General features: G+C 47.9%; 1 protein-coding gene across 27 annotated transcripts in view; it reads right to left on the minus strand.

Moving 5' to 3' along the window:
- The window catches only part of LOC144166609 (mediator of RNA polymerase II transcription subunit 25-like), an 81566-nt gene extending 72460 nt beyond the window's left edge, over window positions 1–9106 (minus strand). For 4 of the 27 annotated variants that reach the window (XM_077696128.1, XM_077696127.1, XM_077696126.1 and 1 more), the window contains exons 1-4: window positions 8579–9101; window positions 8113–8158; window positions 6976–7100; window positions 3782–3880 (exon numbers count right to left, since the gene is read on the minus strand). In XM_077696128.1, coding sequence (XP_077552254.1) covers window positions 3782–3880; window positions 6976–7100; window positions 8113–8158; window positions 8579–8697 — 389 coding nt within the window. In that variant the 5' untranslated portion in view covers window positions 8698–9101. Of the gene's footprint in view, window positions 1–3781; window positions 3881–6975; window positions 7101–8112; window positions 8159–8578 lie in introns of all 27 variants that reach the window. The other 23 variants (XM_077696132.1, XM_077696131.1, XM_077696130.1 and 20 more) reach the window with 17 other exon arrangements.
- Between the last annotated feature and the right edge of the window lie 8441 nt (window positions 9107–17547).

Consider the following 17547-nt stretch of genomic DNA (forward strand, 5'->3'; position numbering starts at 1 on the left):
TGGAAATTGTTTGTCGATGTCTTCCGCGCTCCTATTTTGTCTATTCTGCGTCTGTCGACACAAGAAAGGCCGAAGGTACAGCTGGTTCAGCTCCAGGCCAACGCCTTAAAAAGAGCGAGTAACCGCAGTCGGGCCACGCCGCCATTCTGTGCAGGCGTTTGCGCCCCCGCAGTGATTGTGTTCTTCGCCCCGAGGGCCAAAGGCGCGATTAGGCGAACCGTCTCCTCTCTGGCTGCGTAACAGGAAACATGTGGGCTTCCCGAGGAGGAGTTTTGTGGAAAGAAACACTAACCCTCGCTTACGCGTGCTGCCTGGAAAATATTTCGGAAGGAGGGGGAAAGGGGGGTCGAACTCCCTCTTCCCGCTGGCTACATCCCTGAGCAGCAGTGCAGTGGCATTATCGCCCTTTTTTATTTTTGTAGTTCTTTAAAAGATAGCCCGGGGTGACCTTGGTCTGGCCGTTTGCATTAGCGAGTGCCATCGGCGGCAGCAGCGGGCCGCGGCGACGCAGCCCCGAGCCTATACCGAGCAGCCCGGTTGCTGCTCGGATTCGGTTCGCTGCTGCGCGTTACCACGTGTGCGGCTAGCCGTATTCGTTATCAAACAACAATTCAGCGATTGGGAACGCATGATTTTCTTCGTTAAACAGGCGAATTCGCTGTAGTGGTATTCGCTGTAGTGGCGTTCACAACACATAGGAAACACCGGAATCTGGCCAGGCCATATGGCATGCTTCGTTGTACAGGCCTTTTCGTAGTAGAAGCGTTCGTTGTAGCGGCGTTTGACTGTATTTCGTTTCGATTGATAGCAAAACGATGTCGGAATTGCGCCTGACTCCATTATCCTGGGCAAACGTGAGTGGGAGTTCTTCTGTGGAAATCACAGTGCGAAACGCGACGCTACCACACGCATTTGAAGGCAACTCTGAGCGGCCGCCGGCGCCAGCGTGGCCGCTTCTGTTCCATCACATACATCACATCTGGCCGGTATAGGCCGCCTTTTCTATTCAGTTTCGGTTCCAAAAACGCCAATGTCGTGAGCCGTTTGCGTTGCTCGCGTTCATGTTTGAAACGTAGTAGTTTGCATTTCACACTCTTTTTATGCGTACTATTCGGTGACATTATTTTTACGCTGTCGAAAATTTGAGTGCAGTTGGCGTTTAAGGGGGACATGGCCCTTAGAACTATCTTTTAATTTCCAAGTAAACTCACTGAAAATTGCCAGTCTTGCTGTTTCTTCCCCACTGGTTTCAAATATGCCATTATTTTTTGTGTAAGTCAACTAGTTACCTTTACAATTAAGATAATTAGTCATTTCTGGAGAAATAGACACAACAGTGCTAGTCATAAAACTAATCTTTACATTTTCTAATCCTATGAACCCTGTGAACGAAATAAGAGAATCGGCTTTTTGATGCACCGCTTAGAACTAATTTTACAGCTCATTAAACTTGGGTGTTTGAAAGGGGCATTCAAAATAGCGCCTTGCCACTGGTGCCACAACGTTTAATTAGCTGTAAAATTAGTTCCAAGCGGTGCATCAAGAAACCGTTTCTCTTATTGCATTCACCAATGTTCATAGTATTGGAAAATGTAAAGATTACAGTTCTACGACTAACACTGTTTTGTATAACTAGCTGACTTACTAAAAAAATAATGGCATTTTTTTTAAATTAGTGGGAAAAAGCAGCAAGACTGGCCAGCTTCACAGAGTTTATTTAAAAATTAAAGGAAGCTCTTTTAAGAGCCGTGTCCCCCCTTAAGTGCGTTTTGGCTGACACAATCTACACTCCTGTGCAAAGCAGCAATGATGACACGGTGGTAATCTAAATGTGTCAAACGCAATCAAACGCTCATAATGCCCTGCTACGCGTCTTACGTTCGTACTACAACAGGGCAGTGCCACAACAAAACGAATAACAGCCCCGAGTGCCACTTTTGCATACAAATGAGATAACAGGACGAAAATGTCTGGACATTCCCGTCCCCTGCCCAGAACCCTTTCATGGCTTATTTTGAAATGCTTCTCAGTTTGCTTTATCTCTTCTGCCCAATCAAGGTTCGTACACGCTTCAAAGGCAGAAATTCAAGGATTTTCAAGGACTTTCAAGGACCAGAAAATACATTATCAAGGGCCCCATCTAATGATTTATCTGGGATTACTTATAATATAACTTTTTCAACACAATGCAAAAGTTGTTTACTGCACAATACCTAAGAACATCAGTTAAAATAAGTACTAACGAGTTGTTAAAAGCACCCCAGCTTTATTTTTTTGGGTTGGTGTTTAGAAGTAGTTCTTCTTTCTTTGTTTCTCCTGTTTCTCTCAGGCGGTTTTATTTCACAATGCATGCAATGTTGCTTGTATCACATGCTTTGTCAGCAAGGGTGTCAGCTAAGATATTAAATGAGCAGCTGTTACGCTCATGTTGTCGATCTCCTCTTCGAGAATACGTCTTTGCGACTGCTTTTTTTTTTTTCTTTTGCAAGCTGCTCTTTTTTTGAGTCTCAAGATTTTGGAACATTTATTTGTTTCGATATAAGTCATAATCACGGCATTCAACAAGCAGGACGACGCAAATCGCATTTCTATACCTCCCGCTGAGCGGACCAAAAATATCATGGCAGGTTGAATTCACAAGTTCCTGCTCCTAATACTGCATCGTTCTCAACAAAAATTCGCTCAATGTGTAGTAACTTTGTGCGATAACGCTGAGACTGGATTGTTACAATATCTTTTGCATTAGTTAAAACTTACAATCCAAGGTAAACACTTTAAATCCTTGTGAAAAGACAGATCCACTGATAATCACCCATAAAAATCAAGGGTTTTCAGGACCACTAAAAAATTCCAGGACTTTCAAGGCCTTGAAATTGACACCTCCAAATTCAAGGGTTTTCAAGGTTTTCAATGACCTGTGCGAACCCTGCCAATAAACAAACTTCAAGTGCACAACTTTAAAATTCTCCGATGCGAATCGGGTACAAATGAAAACTCAGTATAATCAAGCATGAGCCAAGCTTGGGCATTTAAAGAGCAGGCAGTCAATTGTATACACAATACCCTATGGCCATGCACCTAGGTCTAGAGCCACTAAATAAGCTACGCTTAAGAGTAACGACACTGATGCACGCCAGTGGCCACTTAGGTGTCTATCACCAGGGTGGCCAGCTTTATGCGCCCAATTGTGGCCGACCTTGATGTGGCCGGGCACTGCCTGGCAACCATGACAGCTGTGTTTACTTTTCGAGGATTTCGAGACAGCACATCGGTGCGACAGGGTCAGGCTAAGTTGCACTTACATAGCTCATTCAGTGGCTATAGGTTACACTAGAGCCACTAATTAAGCTACACTTTTGTAGTGGCTGCAGGTTACGCTAGGCCACTGTCGTTCTTTCCCAGTGGGAAACGAAGCAGGCGTTTTCCACCTTCCGGCCGATTGAAACAGCCCAGTACAGAGCAGCACGGCATCGCTTCTCTGTTTTGGAGCCTAGAAACTCACTCTTAACATCCCATGCAGCCGCACTGCGCCCCGAAAAATTATTTATCGAAGAACGCGTGCATGCGGCAACACGGGGGCACCGAAATGTCAGCGCCCATGGGTCTTCCGGGGTAAATAAATGTCACGTGATGCGGTTCGACCAATGGCCACTGCCAGCAGCATCCAACAATGAGAGAAAAGAGTGCGGATACTCTGAAACCTGATCTAGTGGCTCCTAGGTAGAGCTTACTTCAGTTCGCAGTTAAATGCACGGACACACACACACACTACCCTACTCACCCCGGTTCCCGCAACGCCTGGAAGTCGTCGAAGACCTGCAGTGCCGTGCCCAGGCCCTCGGCAATGTGGCTGCAAGACTCCCCGGCTCCGCCGACAAAGCTGCACACAGACAAGTCCTCGTCACACTGGGCACCGTCTCCGTCTCTCTTTCTCACTCTTTCTACCAAAGTACTTACTGGTCCACTGAGCACTTGAAACAACCCGCGTTTTAAATGCCACAAGTGCACAAACAGTCCAGGTGCAGTGTGCCAAAAAAACTGGCGCAGCTTGCACTAGTGGTGCTGAAGAAACAGCAGAGCTGGGGGGTCAACCTAGCTTCTTTTTGAGACCCGGCCGCCCACTGCTGAGCCCCGCTATCTCTCTTCTTGCACTAGTTGACCTTTTTTTATTCCGTTCTTTCGCAGAGCGGAGTTGAGCCCAGCTTCAAAGCTAGGTTTCGACACTGCTGGAAGCTGGGTTCAAATTGCTCATTGCTCATCTCACATTCCGGAGGGCCAGGGTTCGAATGCCACCCAGGCCCAAATTCATCCAATTTCTTTCCCACTGAACCAACTTCGTTTTCAAGAACCTTACCAGAAAATTGGGGACCAATCCAAGCATTACTTGACCTTTTAGTTATTCTCTTGAGCCACTGGCAATGTTGCGTGCCATGACAATGCCGGATTTTCAACCTACCGAGTTGAAAAAAGCTTGCACACTAAAAGTGGGTTGATGTACTTCCCTGAACTCTCGCCTATCCAAAATAATTGAAATTTCCAAAGCCTCCGTATCGGAATCTCGAAGAAAACTTACATGACCAAAACACCTTTATCATTTATCCTCGCAGAAACTTTGAATTGATCCAGCGTCTTACCTTACACCATTATCATCTCGAATAACTAGGCAATATCATTCTGAAAAATTACCCTGCCTTTCTCCCCTAACCTGTAACAGGCTGGAACAACCACCAAGAAACATTTGTGTCGATATGTACTAAACCTTTCTAACCTGTAACTGGTTTTTTGGGCTCATATAGTTGCATAGAAAATTGTTAAATGTTGCTAATGTACATTAAAATCTGTGCCATTGTATAAATGCCCTAACTTGAATGTAACACCCCCACTCCTAATTGATTTGATTGATTGTAAGGTTTAACGTGCCGACGCACCGCAGGCAATGAGGCGCTCCGTAGTGGAGGGCTCCGGATTAATTTTGACCACCTGGGGACCTTTTAGCGTGCGCCGAAATCTCGTACACACGGGCGTTTTTGCCTTTCGCCTCCATCAGAAAAGCGACCACCGTGGCCGGGAAATGAACCCGCGTCCTCGTGCTGAGCACCGCTACGCCTTAGCCACTGAGCCACCGCAGCGGGTGACACTCCTGATTGGACACATTTGTAGCTTCTAGTGCAGGGTTGTTTAAATAATAAGTGATGCGACTGTTTTTAGAGCCCGGGCAGAATAACTTGCCAACATAAAAGGAAGCACTAATTTCAGAATAACCGGTTTTCCATCGCTGCTAACCTCAACAACCATTCTGCCTTTCAGAACAAGTAATCACTGCAGCCATTCTCCTTTCTTGGCTGAGAACCAAATAAACTGAATGGCCTGGCCATCAACCCCATAAAACCGCATTGTTCTCCCAATGCAGAGGAGATAAGCGGATGCCCCAAACTAGCCAAAAAAGAAGCTGAGATAACAGACTCTTGTGGCAAAAAAATTAATAAATAAAAAAGAGCATGAGAAAATGAGGAATCAAAGATATTAAGCTGAAGTTGAAGACAGCTGAAATGGGTACAGAATTTAAAAAAAAATAGTAAGAAAATAAGAAAAAACTGGGGCACATAAGTGAATTGTACAGTTTAACAACTGCATTGTAATATTTACATTTTAGGTTCACAATATTTACAATCAGTATTGGTACTCAGTTCAACATCAAGAAAGAACTAACCTCCGTCCCCATCATGCATGGTAAACAAACAAGGGAGCACATCTTTAAAGCATTACAAAAGACTGTATGTATGTGTTTATGGCACAAGGGCATCGAGGCCAAAGAGCGCCACGTCAGAGTGAGTGGTTCAGTGGTTCGTCAGTCAGTAAAATACAATTTGAAAGGACGTGAGGAGGCTAAAAATTAAATCATTGGTATGGGGTGTAAAAGGCCCTCAGTCTAAAACTTTAAAAATGAAAAGATCCAGGTGTATACCATCTTGGAATTACACACGGTAAGTAACAAGTTTTCAAAATCCGATATCTTGAATGTAAGTTAAAAAGCAATTTGTGGGACACATAGGTTCATCTGCTAAAAATAGTGAAGGGTGTTGAGGTATGGCATATCTGTAAATCTCACATAAGTGACGGCGTCTAGCGTCTTCAAATCCTCAACACTGATATGGAGAACTGAGAGCCGTCCTCCACATCTCTTGCATACTGGTGGCTCGGTGCTTTTTAATAGGCAAGAATGAGTACCATACGTGTAGCCAATTCTTAGTCTGCACATGGATATTCCAAAAAATCTGTTTCGCTTTTCTGCAGTATATCGACCCAACTTAGGGTTGCCACCTTTACAAGAAAAAAAAAACACATTTCGTTGTTTTGTTCCTCCCTTATGTCCCCCTCCATCTCAGGCAACGTGCTCGCCTGCGTATTTTCTCTGCTCGCGTGTCTTTGCGTAGCTTTTCGACACATATTTATCGTCTTAGTTGTTGAATTGATGCTTATAAAACGCCAAAAAAAAAATGGACATAATCATGGCACAAGGGCCAAAAAACCGGCCAATGACGGCCGGTTTTTAGTATGGACCGGCAATCGGCCCGCTGTTTAAAAAACCGGGCGGGCCTGTCCAAAACCGGGCAGGTGGCAACCCTAACCCAACTGTGGGTTTATTAATGTAATTTGTTAAGGATTTGTTCGCCACATTCCTGTTGCCATTGTTACCAGAGTTTTCTTCGTAGAAGTGGCTTCATGTCTTGGTATGGGACCTTCAATATGTCTATGCCACTTTGGAAAGCGGCCTTGTCAGCCAATCTATCAGCAATTTCATTCCCCAGAATGTCACTGTGTCCAGGCACCCAGCAAACTATTATTGGGGGGAAAAATAAAACAACACTATTGATGGGGGCAAAAAAGCTTCAGAGTGTAAAAAATAAATAAAAAAAAAAAGACCTTGTAGGGCATACGACAAAAGCTGCTGAAGTTAACACTGCAGGAACTTACGAGACACGGTCGAACCAGGAGAGCAGCTTGGCCACGTTGGTGGTCGGGGCATTGCAGATGGCGGCCGGCTCGGGGGCACAGTCGGCCGCCATGAACACCACCAGGGCGTAAGTGGTGCTGTTGCTCTGCGCACAACACCCCCCAGGGTTACACCAGTGCACTCAGAGGTCACTCTCCGGCAGACTTTCCAAGAATGCCACACTTTTTCAATTCCCTCCCTCAAATATGATTAGGCAAAGCGCTTGTACATTCCCGCTCAACGCATTCACTACAATGAGCACATTTCTTTACCTGCCTACAGACGTACTGTACCTGTACTTTGCCTACTCTCAATGTCTCAAGTGTTGTGCCACAGCTCATTTCCAGGAGAAAACTTGCACAGGGCGAAGCCAGCATTTCTCTTTACCTTTGTCCTATGTAATGTTCGCTAGCACCATTAAATCCTTAGTTAGCAACCAAAGTGCCCAACTTTCCATCTTAAGACAGTAGCCATATGGATTTGCACACAACACAGCTGCCACTGTCTCTAATAGGCTGTTAAGGTATTCATTCTAGGTGGGGACACTTATTACCTCCACTGCCGGAAAAAAAAAAAAAAAAATCCGTGATGTCGCATGAAGACTAACCACTTTGGGCCTTTTCTGTGACTTGTAAACGCTCAAGGAACATATGCATCCCCACAAGATAAAACATCCAGGGTTAGTGGACAACTATTCCTATCTTATGGTAATACTAACACAATTCTGCATAGAAGAGCACCTTACACTGTTTTACGCACTAAGGAAGGTTCATGAGAGATAAAAAGGTGAAATTTAGCATCTGCGGATGAGCTTAATTTAATGATTTGCCCGTACATGAAGATCGGTTCATAAATTTTTTTAAGAACATGCTAGCTTAACGTATCCCGCCCCCATCACCATTACCGGGTCGTGCTGGTGGCTTTCCATGCAAATTATATGTCCAGAGGACAAAAAATAAGGCAGTCGCAGTAGCTTCGGCCTGGCTATTACTATGCATTTACCTAATCACCTTGGCGCACCAGGCAGGTAGTGCGTTCGTTTCAATTGGGCGCGCGAAAAGCACCGGACCTGACAAATGGTAGCGGAAAATTGTTTTGTTGTGCTTCTTATCACTTACGTCATAACCACAATCCCTGTCGTCGATTGGGCCTCCATTGAAATACCTGCAAGCAAACCAAAAAGAAAGGAAGCCGTCATTTCATTTTTACACCAACTGCATTGCTACCTAGTTTGGCGCACACCGCGAACGTTAATTTTAATCTAGATTTTGCTCCAACAAAACATTAGTTGCCTCACACGGGATGTTGGAAAGCAAATACGTTCTGCGCAGCACAGATAAAGCATTATTTTGGCCCGATATGACATGAAGAGTCAAAACGGGTAAGCTCACACATGAAGCGTTAACAGCCCCCTAAACCACTCCAAAAGCTCCGCTTTAGCGTTGAATAGCTAAACAGAAATGCATTAAAGATGTGAATGAACAACGAACATCCGAAACAAACGTTCTCGACGTGACGAGTTTTAGGAACAAAACATGAGCCTCCGGAGATAACTTCTAGAGAAATCGCGGCAACGCAACTCACTCCAAAGTTGGCACTATGTAGTGGCTCTTGAGGCTCTCGACGTAAGGGCTGAGGTTGGCAGTGCCTTCAACGACGATCACGACGTCGGCCACCCAGTTGCCTTGGTCGGCGACCACCATGGTAGCAGCGCGGCCCCGCTGAGGGAAATTACGGGCAGCTCCCGCTAGCCCACCGCTGCATGCCTGACCCAACTGGCCGCCAAGATCGGTGGCACGGCGGAGCCTGCGTGACTCACGAGTCGCTGCACGGCCCGACTTCGGCGGCGGGCCACTCACGGGCTGCGATTGCAGATACGGCAGTCATACTAGGCACCGGACTGCCACATACGCGCCCGATCAAGCTGCGACGCGACGACGGCAACGGCACAACGATACGGGGTGCGCACCAGATGTGCTGCGAAAAAAAAAGCGAGTGATCGCGAGTGCCGGAGAACGCCGTGCCACTACGACCGGAAAAAGAGTTCGCCGTGACAGCTTTCCTTGGTTTGACGGATACCGATAATAATCGAAACACAGGGTTTACTCTCGTTTAACTATTCTGGCAGTCAACGGTTGGTGCAGTTTGCGGTGGCTGATATTGAGTGCTAGTCAAGCAAACCAGTACGAATGTAGTTCTAAAGCCACTGCGCTCGGCGCGGCTCGCACAGCTCGGCGGGCGGCTCCGTGGAAATACTCCGCGTTGCTGCGCCGCACGGTTCAATTCAAATTTGTCAGGTCATCGCCTCCTGATTTTTTTTTTTTTTTGTTTTGGGGGGGGGGGGGGTGCTGTTTAGTAGCAGTGGCTGCAGTAGTCGTGTTTATTAAACCAGGGAAGCAAGCGCAGAGTAAAAATGTCGGGGTTAAGGGAGTTGCGGAAAAAACTGAAGCAGTACATATGAAACTCGAACACCTCTCAAGTGAGAAGGCTTTACAACGCGTAGGGATATGTACTGCAGTCTGCAACGACAAGATTTAATACAGCAAGGCCTGCGCGGCGGGCACTGCCGAATTTACCATGTCAAATCTTGTTGCTTCCGCCAGCGTATGGTTTGCGCCGAAGAACCGTAGATATCGCTCCGTTACTGCAACACGCTTCTGCCGCTGAACAGTGTCTTCCAGAAAAATGGCGTTTCCTCATGTTCTAATGCGCGTGTCAAAACTTCTTTACGCTTGACCGCGGGCAGTTCAATCACAATAATTGCGTTTGCCGTCTTTAGGTAGATTAGTGTGCCCAACCCCCACCGTAGAACTGGAAAATCCTACAGCACTGCCGTCTCTCACGCCGTAAGCTCCCACCGCAACACAAAAAAACTGTCTTCTGTAGAAGACACCGCGTTAATTATATTGAAATGATAATTACATTGAAATTTGTATCATATGATACGCAAAAAGTAAAAAGGAATCGTATAAATGGCGCAGTGGGCAGCTGTGTTTTGCTCAGAAGAAAAATGTTCCGGAGCGTGTTGACTGGACGCCGAGAACCACAAGCGCTTACGTAATTTTACCGTAGCCCATTCTTCCTGGCCCTTTCCAGCCAGGGCGTTGTTTACATGGTCGGAGAGCAACAAAATTCACGCCAGAAAAATTCGTTGGGGTACGTGACAATTCATCGAATACCGTTTCATCGATGATCGAAGGCTGTTTTATCGAAGGCATTTCCGTTTCATCGAACACCGTTTCATCGAAGTGACGTTGCCCGTTTTATCGAATGCTGTTAGAAGCTGTGGTCGCGATGAGTATCGCTGCTAGAAATGTTTTTTCGTCGTAAAGGGATGCATGAAGGACTAAGGGCTATTTATTTCTAGGAAACCGCTCATTTTTCAAGCACAAGTCCTTGTCACTGCCACTTCCCGTGGCGATTATCGGCAACATGCAATGCGTTGAAGTTGCTCCGGCTGGCGCTGCCACTTCCCGTGGTGATTATCGATTTTCGCACCAATTCTCAGTGAGAGAGGGAGAGAGAGAAAACGTTTATTGAAACAGCAGGGACGGGGTAGGGGAGAAAAAGAATTATGAGCCACTGGGCGGCCATCCTATTCCGGTAGGCCGCGTGCCGCGGCTGCCATTTTCGCCCGAGAGATCAGGGCCTCCTGGTATTCGAGCTGGCAGCTCTGCAACTCGCACTCCCACTGCTCAAGGGTAGGGGATCTCGGTGGTGGAGGGTTGGTGGGGCACGTCCAGACGAGATGAGCTGTGGTGTTAGGCTCATCGCATTGGGGGCAGTTGAGTGGGTAGTTAGTAGAGGATATGTGGTGGAGATGGAGGTGATTGCAATAAGTGTTGGTTTGAAGTCGGCGCCAAATGCGGGCGTCAGCGGTAGAAAGAGAAGGGTGCGGAGAGGGATAGGTGCGTCGGGTTGCTCTGTAGTGGTAGAGGATGTCAGTGTAGGTTTGGGAGAGGGGTGTAAAATAGTTTGTAATACTGTCTAGCCCCACCCTAGGCCATTCCACTCTTCCAGCGTCTACCTGACAAGACTATTACGTCGTCTGGACTCCCGGACACTCCGGCCTTCCGGGGAATGAAGCGGCCCACGCCGCCGCCCGAGCTCTGCACTTCCGGGCATTCTCCACCAGTGGTCAAGTGATCCCATCACCCCGCACGAACGACCACGACCTCCTCCAAATTCCACTTGATAACACGTACAATGCCCTTCTGTCCTACTACACCCTTACCCGCCGAGTCTACCCCCCTCCACACCACTCCCTAACCAACCAGCAAGCCATAATCTAGCGTCGCCTTCAGACCGGTACCTTTTACAACCACGTCATCCTCCACCAGATCGCACCCACTATCTACCCCCGTCAATGCCAACACTGCGACACCCCACTCACCACATTCCACCTCGTATACTCCTGTCCCCACTCCCCTAACCCACACCCCTTCCCCACCCCGGAGCAGTCGGAGACTGAGCTGACCAGCCCGGACCCGGCCCGCCAGAGGGCCTTAGTTCCCCGGGCCATTGAGTCGGCCCGGTCAAGAGGCATCCTGGACTAGGGACGCTTCACCACCACCCTTTCCCTTTTCCCTTTTGCTCCAATAAACGTTTACTACTACTACTACTTTTTGGCCTCTTCTGGGAATGCCCGGTGAAGGAGAGCTCAGGCGGTGGCGTGTGCCACCTCGTTCCCAGGGAGGGAAGTGTGGCTGGGTGTCCACACTATGCGGGCATGAGGGAGGGTGCGGCATTGAGAAAGGATGGCCAGGGTAAGAGCCGAGACTCGTCCAAGTGCAAAACGACGGCAGGCAGCTTGTGAGTAAGACAGTACTGTTATGCTGGGACTCATGGTTTGGGTCATTGCGAGGACAATGGCTGCTTCTTCGGCCGTGGTAGTTGACACTGTGCAGACAGTTGCCGAGGTGAGGCAAACATTGTCGAAGCGGGCAACAGTAGCAACGTGAGCTGGTCGTTGAGGGTAGGGAGAGACGTCCGTATGTGGTGGAGATGGAGGTGATTGAGTCATTGAGTCCTTGAGTTTCCTTGAGTCCTTGAGGGTGGTCGGGTCGCTGCCGTGCTAGAGTGTACTAGAAGTTTTAGAGTGGCCCGAGCGGCGGCCTCTCCCATTGCTCCGCCGGGTCGACTTTCGCGCAGAAAATAAAACCGGTATAGCGGCGGCGCTGCTGTCGTCGACAACTGAACAGCCGGCGCTCCCCGGCACCAGCTCCCAGCCTGCGCGCGGCAATATTCGCGTTGCTCGCGGCGGTGTTTTGCGCTTGCGAAGGTGATTTATTTTGGATTATCGCTACACAGGCGATGAGGCAAGCGGTACTGGGGGGCTTCGGATTAATTTCAACCACCTGGAGATCTTTAACGTGCGCCGAAATCTCGAAGACACGGGCGTTTTTCGCTTTTATCCTCCATCACAAAAGCGGCCCCGCCGCGGCCGGGAATCGAACCTGCGCCTTTGGTCAGCTGATTTATAAAGTAGACGCAGAAACGTTATGACTCCGCTTGAGCAAACTTTAAACTAGTACGACCCGACATAAAATTATTGACCCCCTCCCCCCCCCCCCCCCTAACGATACTTTCTCATTTTTTATGCGTTTTCTGAAAACGTTAATTGCTGATATACAGTAACCTCTCGTTAACTCAAAGTCGTAAAATTAGCTGAAAATTTTGAGATAAGCGCAGAGTTTCGAGTTAAGTCAAATGCAGAAAATTTGTAGCCAGGTCCCTGAAATAACAGCTAGTGGTGCTAACAAAAGCACTGTTGCACAGGGAAGATTTCGTAATAAAGGCAAAATAATTCGCAGGAAAAAGAAACTTTTATTATTGCTGAAGAAAGAACTGTGTTGCGCTCGGCTGTTTCGCGTTCGCATCTGCACCCCCAGAAAAGCGTACCCGAGCTCCTCAATGCATCGCATGGATTGGTGGTCGCCACCGCTACATTTTACCTTGTTATAAAGCAGACGCAGCATGTATGTTGTTTCTGCCGTTGTACGCACGCACTTCTGGAGGCTCCTCCTCGTCCGCATGATCAGCTGCGTCGTCCACAGCAATGATGTACGCGCCAGACAGCATTCCGCTAACGGGGACGCGTAGTCCGCGTAAGCTTGCACTTCACGACCGCGTTCGGCGGGAGTAATCATTCGAACGGGGACCTTATCAGCTGCCAGCCGCGGACTTTGCCTTGTGTCCTCTCTGCCAGGATTTCAAGACATCCGTGGTCCTCCGAAAAAACGTTTTGAGATAAAGCGGGCAAATGCGTAGCGCCGATGGGAAGTAAACACACGGTGCGAAAAAGTTTCGAGAAGATATTTTGAGATAGCAGAGTTCGAGTTAACGAGGAATCAATTTGACGGACAGGCGCCAGGAATGTTTTTCCCTTCCCCTTCTTGATTCAGCGCATGAAGCAAAAGCGGCGGGCGCACATTCTATATAGGCTGCAAAAAGTTTACTGTTTTTTTACGTTCCTATTTGGAACGAAAATACTAAGAGCCTTCTTCTGGGCTACCCCTGCCGTTGATGCTTGTGCTGTCGTAGTGGGCTTTCTTATTTTATTAACCTGCTATGTCGCATATTGCAGGCACTTGGTAAGGAAGTGTGTACTGAAAATGAAGTGCCAAGTCTGCATGACCAATCCTGCATGCCAGGGGAAGATGCCGCTGTGTTTACTACCTCTCGTATTTTTTTGGGGGGGGAGGGGGGGGGGCTTCTGAATCCTTCCGTGCATTTTTGAAAGTTTATTAGCGATCTCTATGGATGTGCCGCAGCCCTTATTCACAGCACACACCTTAACGGTGTTGGTTGCGACCAGCACGTGAGACCTTGACAGCAAATGTGGTTGGGTTATGTATACATTGTGACACGGATTCATTTCTATATAAAAGGTTTAATCAAATTCCGTGATTACATGCGAAGGTGGGAGCAACACCCTAAACTTAGCCGTCACTAATGATCGAGGGCGATTTATGAAAATGCGTTGGCCAAAAATGTCAATTTAAACCCCCATGTTAGCGTTATTCCTAAACCTTTACCTGCGTAGACTTTGTGCATGATTTCCCGGGTTACATTTCATTTTCTGGGCTATTGAAAATGAAAACAAAATGTGTGTTTTGTTCCAGTTCCGTTTATTTGAACCTCCATGGCGTTCTTGAACCTTTACCTCTATAGTAGACGTGGTATATTTCATTTTTGTCGCGGTCAATATATTTTCTGATCTATGTTTTTCATTTGTTTTATGTGCGTGTAACTGTACCATCAGCATACTTGTGAATAAAATTTGAGTTAATTTGATTCAACTCCTTTGTAGACCTAATCAGGCGAAAGGTGGTGCGATTAATAGAACGTTGCGGGAATAGTTCTATAAAAGACGGTCATTGGGACAACTGAGCAAACCACTGGGCTAACCCCTTTTTAGTTAAAAAGTTATTTCGCTTGCACGTTTCATTTTCTGTTCGGCCACCACGGTGACCCGTAATTATCCCAAGCGGGCCACTGCCTAAATACTGCTATAATAACAACTCACGCAATAAAAAACAAACGCAACTTATGATATTAACCCGCATAACTGCAGTCCGAGCGTAAATTGCAAGACAATAAATAAAATATTCTTCTGAGAAGCTATCATCCCAGTCCTCATATATTTTTTCATGTCATTTGCGTCGACCAACTATGTCCATCAAGCAGCACAATAAGGACACAATCATAAAGCAATCATGAACTGGTTCATACCAGGCAATTTCACGCAAAATACGTTTTTAAGGGAAATCGGAATAGCGAAAATGTCGCTGCAATTACTTTATTTACAATCCGCTACTAATGCTGCAAAGGAAAATCCGTAATTTTCCTTGTTGTTGTCGAGCGGGAAAGGCAAAACTAACGCAAAATGAGCTGCAGCGTTTATTTTTCATTTCGTTACCCACAGTCCACTGTACCTACAGTATATTTAAGCAGTTGGACGACCCGCAGAACAAATTTCGAGCGCTCCGCGCGTAAAGAAGCAGCGTTTGCTGGCCCGCGCGCGGCCGTGCGCGCGGCCAGCCGCCGCTTCCGCTTTCAGTTGTCGTTGACTACAGCGCCGCCGCTATTTTCTGCGCGAAACGAGCACCTCTCCGGGCGGCCGGTCGGGCCACTCTAAAACTTCTAGTACACTCTAGCCGTGCTTTCTGATGAGGAGGCGTGTACGATGCTGACGACGGCCGGCGTTGTATGTAGGGTGCATATGACGCGGAATGGGGAGGACATGGATGTTGCGTCGCATTGATGGAGGTATGCGTCGTGGCGAGTCCGGAGTTTTTACCACCTTCCGGCCTAGCGTTTTGAGCAGATGACCGGCGGGTGTGAGTTGCAGGCGCTGTAGTTGGTTTTGGAGATGGGCCTCAATAATTTCCGAGAGGGTGTTATGTAGACCCAGTTTCAATAAGCGGTCGGTAGAAGTGAAGGTAGGCAGGCTGAGGGCTGTCTTATAAGATTTGCGTATTAGGACATCAATCTTGGCATGTTCTTGTGGTTTTAAGGTAAGATAGGGTGCTCCGTAGGTGATGAGGCTGATCAGCATTGCTTGAATGATGCGGCAGTTATCTGTTTCCTTGAGTCCGTGTCGGCGAGAGCATATTCGTTGAATTAGGTGTGTAAGTTGGGAGCCTGTCTGTATAAGTTTGGGGAGGTACGCGGCCCCGGAGCCATCGTGGTGGTAGTAGTTGCTTGCCCGTTGAGTGAGTGATGGGTCGGGGGTAGGGTTTGGGTGGCGGCCCCGGGTTCGTGCTCGGAGGACGAGTAAGGCGGATTTCGATGGGGCGCAGCAGAAACCACAGGTTTGGATATATTGGAGCGTAGTGTCGACTGCCTGTTGAAGACTGTCTTGCTGTTGTCCGGGAGAGCCTGTGTTGGACCATATGGTAAGGTCGTCTGCATATAAGGCGTGCGACATGTGGGGGATTTGTTCAAGTACTGTCGGGAGTCCCATGAGCGCTATATTGAAAAGTAGGGGTGAGACAACCGAGCCTTGGGGAGTGCCCTTTGCCGGTGTGTGAAAGGTCTCTGTCTGGTGAGGGCCAATGTGGAGAGTGGCAGTTCGATTTGTCAAAAAGGCTCTCACGTAGTTTTATGTGGCAGATCCGCAGCCCGTGGTTTGAAGTTGGCGGAGAATGGCTGTGTGAGTGACGTTACCGAAGGCGCCTTGTATATCGAGAGCAAGGACGGATCTGAGATGTACTTTGCTGAGGCAGTCGAGAACTCGTTCTTTGAGTTGGAGGTGGACGTCTTGCGCCGAGAGGTGAGTACGAACCCGAACATGGTGTGAGGTAACCGGTTGGTGTCTTCAAGGAAGTCCGTTAGACGGCGAGTCACCAGATGTTCAAAAAGTTTGCCCACACAGGATGTGAGGGAGATCGGTCGTAAGTTGTCAAAAGTGATGGGTTTTTGAGGCTTGGGAAGTAAAGTGATATCTGCGTGACGCCACTGGGGCGGTACTGTGCCGTTAGTCCAGTGGTGGTTGTAACAGGCAAGCAGGGATTCTAAGTGGTCGTCGTTAAGGTTACGAAGTAGCTTTCCCAGAAGCTTTCCCAGTAGCGTATACCAATTCCAAGAAGGCACACATTTTTAGGACGCACTAAAAATCATGAATGGACTGGCAAAACAAAAGTTTATTTTGCAATGACGATACGAGCTGTATATGTTTCCGAAAAGCGTCCGAAAACGCAGTCACTGTTTCAATTGATGAGCAATTGCCCTCAAAAAGTCCTTCATAGGCATGTTTCTTCTGTTGTTTGAGACGCGCTCGAGGGCCGCTTCTTAATTTGGCTAGCACAGCATCCCTCTGCTTCGGCGGCTGCTGGCTACGCGGCAGTGCTAACAGCCGGTCGTCCGTAGCTTTTTGCTCTTGTTGTAGGCGGCTGATGAACCGCCAAACGCCAGGATGTGAGACTCCAACAACTTTTGGGAACCTGTTTGTGCCAGTTCTCTACGGAGTTATTTCCACGGGGTAACCCTAGTTCCGCTAAGGGCTGCACCGACCAGAAGGCAGGACGAAACCGGGGTGGCGCGTGGATCACCAGTCCACCGGGCAGCTGCGGTGGGTTTCCGACGACGTAATTCTTTTCGAAACCAGTATACCAGCTGCCATGCTGCTGGCAAGAATTCCGTCTTCAGCTCGTCGAACCCCTGCGAGACAGCAAGTTTTTAGCAAAGCATGAAGTAACTCGAACCAGTTGGCATACCCGTCGAACTCTGTGGGGCGACAGGAAGGCCAAATTTAGCACAAAGCTGTCTGACGGAGGCCGAAAAGTTGGCGTCACTTTCATAAAGGGTCCGTAGGCGAAGCTTTCGCACGCGTCCGTAAACATTTTGCGATAAATGAAAAAAAGCAGCCGTGGTGCATACTGTTAGGAAACAAGGTGAGAGAGAGAGAGAGAGAGAGAGAGAGAGAGAGAGAGAGAGAGAGAGAGAGAGAGAGAGAGAGAGAGAGAAACACTATTGAGTAGTGCACTGATTGACCTTAACCCTTGTGCTGTCCGTGCTGTCCGGAGTGTGGTTATGTTCTTGCGTTCTGC

This window comes from Haemaphysalis longicornis, unplaced genomic scaffold (assembly GCF_048455015.1).
Source record: "Haemaphysalis longicornis isolate Haplotype H1 unplaced genomic scaffold, Haemaphysalis longicornis Haplotype H1 scaffold_18, whole genome shotgun sequence".
NCBI lineage: Eukaryota > Metazoa > Arthropoda > Arachnida > Ixodida > Ixodidae > Haemaphysalis > Haemaphysalis longicornis.